This window comes from Tupaia chinensis, unplaced genomic scaffold (assembly GCF_000334495.1).
Source record: "Tupaia chinensis unplaced genomic scaffold, TupChi_1.0 Scaffold145082_1, whole genome shotgun sequence".
NCBI lineage: Eukaryota > Metazoa > Chordata > Mammalia > Scandentia > Tupaiidae > Tupaia > Tupaia belangeri.
In genome coordinates, this window is record NW_006204943.1 from 1,738,403 (window position 1) to 1,741,147 (window position 2,745).

Here is a 2,745-nt window from a genome sequence, read left to right on the forward strand (position 1 = left end):
GTCTTGGGGGGGCCCCGCCCCGTAAAGAAAAAAAAAAAAAAAAAAAAAAAAAACCCCCCAAAAAAAAAAAAAAAAAAACAGCATGGTATTGGCACAGAAACAGACAGGTGGACCAATGGAACAGAATAGAGAAATAAACTCCAGAAATAAACTTCCAAACATTCAACTCCCAATCAGACAACTGATTTTTTAAAAGGGTACCAGTCAATTCAGTGGGAAAAGGAAAACCTCTTTAGCAAATGGTGCTGGAAAAACTGGATATCCACCTACAAAAATATGAATCTAAACCCCTACCTCTCACCTTTGACAAAAATCAACTCAAAGTGGATCACAGATCTAAACTTAAGACCTCAAACTATAAAATTACTGCTGGAAAACACTGAAGAAACTCTGCGAGACATTGGAGTAGGCAAAGACTTCTTAAATAAGACCCCTAAAGCACAGTCAATAATCCCAAAAATAGACAAGTGAGATTACATCATATTAAGTTTCTTCACTGCCAAGGACACAATAATCAACAGCCCTCAGAATGGGAAAATATTTTTGTAAACTATGCATCAGATAGGGACTGATAACCAGGATACACAAGGAACTCAAGCAGCTGTCCCCCCAAAAAAAGACCACTAACCCTATTAAAAGATGGGAGAAAGAGCTTAAACTAACTCTAAGAATCTAACTTTAAGGAAGATCAAAAGGCATATGAAAAAATGCTCGACATACCTCATTATAAGGGAAATGCAGGTCAAAACCACAATGAGATACCACAGTGAGATACCAGTCAGAATGACTAAGATTAACAAAAAAATTCTGAGTGCTGGTGGGGGTGTGGTGAAAGAGGAACTCTCCTACACTGCTGATGGGAATGTAAATTGGTCCAGCCACTATGGAGAACAATATGGAGATTCCTTAAAGATCTAAAAATAGAACTACCATATAATCCAGCAATCCCGCTTCTTGGTGTCTACCCAAAGGACAGAAGAATCCTTAGTTGGAAAAGTGCTTGTTCATCAATGTTTATTGTGGCAGTATTCACAATTGCTACGACATGGAACCAACCCAAATGTCCACAAACAGGTGAATGGATTGAAAAAGTGTCACATATACTACTCTATGGAATACTACTCGGCCATAACAAAAAGACCCTAACTTTTGACAGAAAGTGGATGAATATGGAAGATTTACTTCTGAGTGGAGCAAGTCAGGCTATGAAGGAGAAACATTGTATGTCTCCACTTAATATACACTGACTGCACTCTATGGCCAAAACTGAATGACTAGAGGATATAGAAACAAAAAAATATTATAAATACTGGATACAGTGTGGGAAGAGGGTAGTTGAAAGAGGAGAGACAGAGGAGGGACATTGGGAAGAGAAATGGAGGGGCAGGGCATTTGTGGGACAGAGAGATGGGTTATTATCTGTTGAGGATGATGTGTATAGTATTCCCAACTGGATTGGTGAGAAATGTATACATGTTGGAATATTCACTTTGTAAGCTAAGTGACACATGTGATTGAATGTATAAAAGAAATTTAAATAAAAAATATATTTTTTAAAAAGGCAAGGGGACAGCATTAAAAATATTTCTTTACATTCACAATAAATTTCTATATATCTATTATATTTAGAAGCAAAAATCTCAACAGCAAGCCAGTCATTTAAGAGGTGAGGTATATTTTGTTTTGGAGGGTTTTTTTGTTTGTTTAGATTTGTTTTTTTTAGTTTTTGCTATAGGGTGTATGTGCCTGGAAGAGAGAGACAGAAAGAGAGGGAAAGCAAGAATCCCCCCAACAACCTGCTGCCCCAGGGGGATGGCCATGCCACAATCCCTTCTCCATTTTCTTCTCAGGATTTTGGGCATACATACACAAGCACTCGGTGTGTTTCTCAAACCACAGGGTCCGAAAATCAAACCATGAGATCCAGCCACCTTAACCTCTATACCACCTGCTGGACCTGATGTATATATATGTATCAGCCCATAAATTAGTCAGTAGCATGTATTGATAGCTTTGTATCAAACAAAATTGAATTATAGATGGGACACATTATTTAATTCCTAGGAACCTTTGTTCCTTAACCTGAAGCTAAGGCTACTAATTGTTATCTGCCAACTCTCAGATATTTTAAGCATCTGTGACAATTATGTATGGCACTGTTTAAGCTTCTTGGAAGAATGTCCTATAACTCCCGAGTGGTATCATTCCTAAATAACTCTATTCACTGATCATTCCTTTTGTGCTTTCTATTTTAGGTCTCTAAATCAACAGAGGGTTCAGAAGCTAGAAGCTGAAGTGGACCAGTGGCAGGCTAAAATGCTTGTTGTGGATGCTCAGCATAGCAGTGAGGTAGAGGTTTAGTTTCATTTTTTACCTTGTTATAGGGTGTGTGTGCTCACTGGAGGGGAGAGAGGGGGAAATACCCCCAGAGGCACCTCCATCCCTTCACCATTCTTTTTTCAGGATTTTAGGCATACACTCGTCTGGTATGGTTTTTTTTTTAATTTAATTTAATTTATTTTTATTTCAATTTATTTATTTGCATTCATTCACTGTACATCATTACAGCATACAAAATGAGATTTTCCATCCAGAGTACACTGTATATTGTCTCAATCAAGCACATCAACAAACATGTTATTGTCAGCAAATGATCTTCCATTTCTTGTTTTCTGTATGTTTTGCTCCCCCTCCCCATCCTTGATTCCCTATCTCTTACCCTCTGCCATCTCCCACTCTCCTCCC

At 38.0% G+C, this 2,745-nt stretch overlaps 1 protein-coding gene across 8 annotated transcripts in view; it reads left to right on the forward strand.

Annotated features, from left to right (window-relative positions):
- The window catches only part of CCDC150 (coiled-coil domain containing 150), a 120,831-nt gene that overhangs the window by 95,783 nt on the left and 22,303 nt on the right, over positions 1 to 2,745 (forward strand). For all 8 annotated transcript variants that reach the window (XR_337278.1, XM_006167767.1, XM_014583907.1 and 5 more), the window contains one exon: positions 2,256 to 2,349. Coding sequence is in view for 7 of the 8 variants with exons in the window: in XM_006167767.1 (XP_006167829.1) it covers positions 2,256 to 2,349 (94 nt within the window). In the remaining variant the exon portion in view is untranslated. The remainder of the gene's footprint in view (positions 1 to 2,255; positions 2,350 to 2,745) is intronic.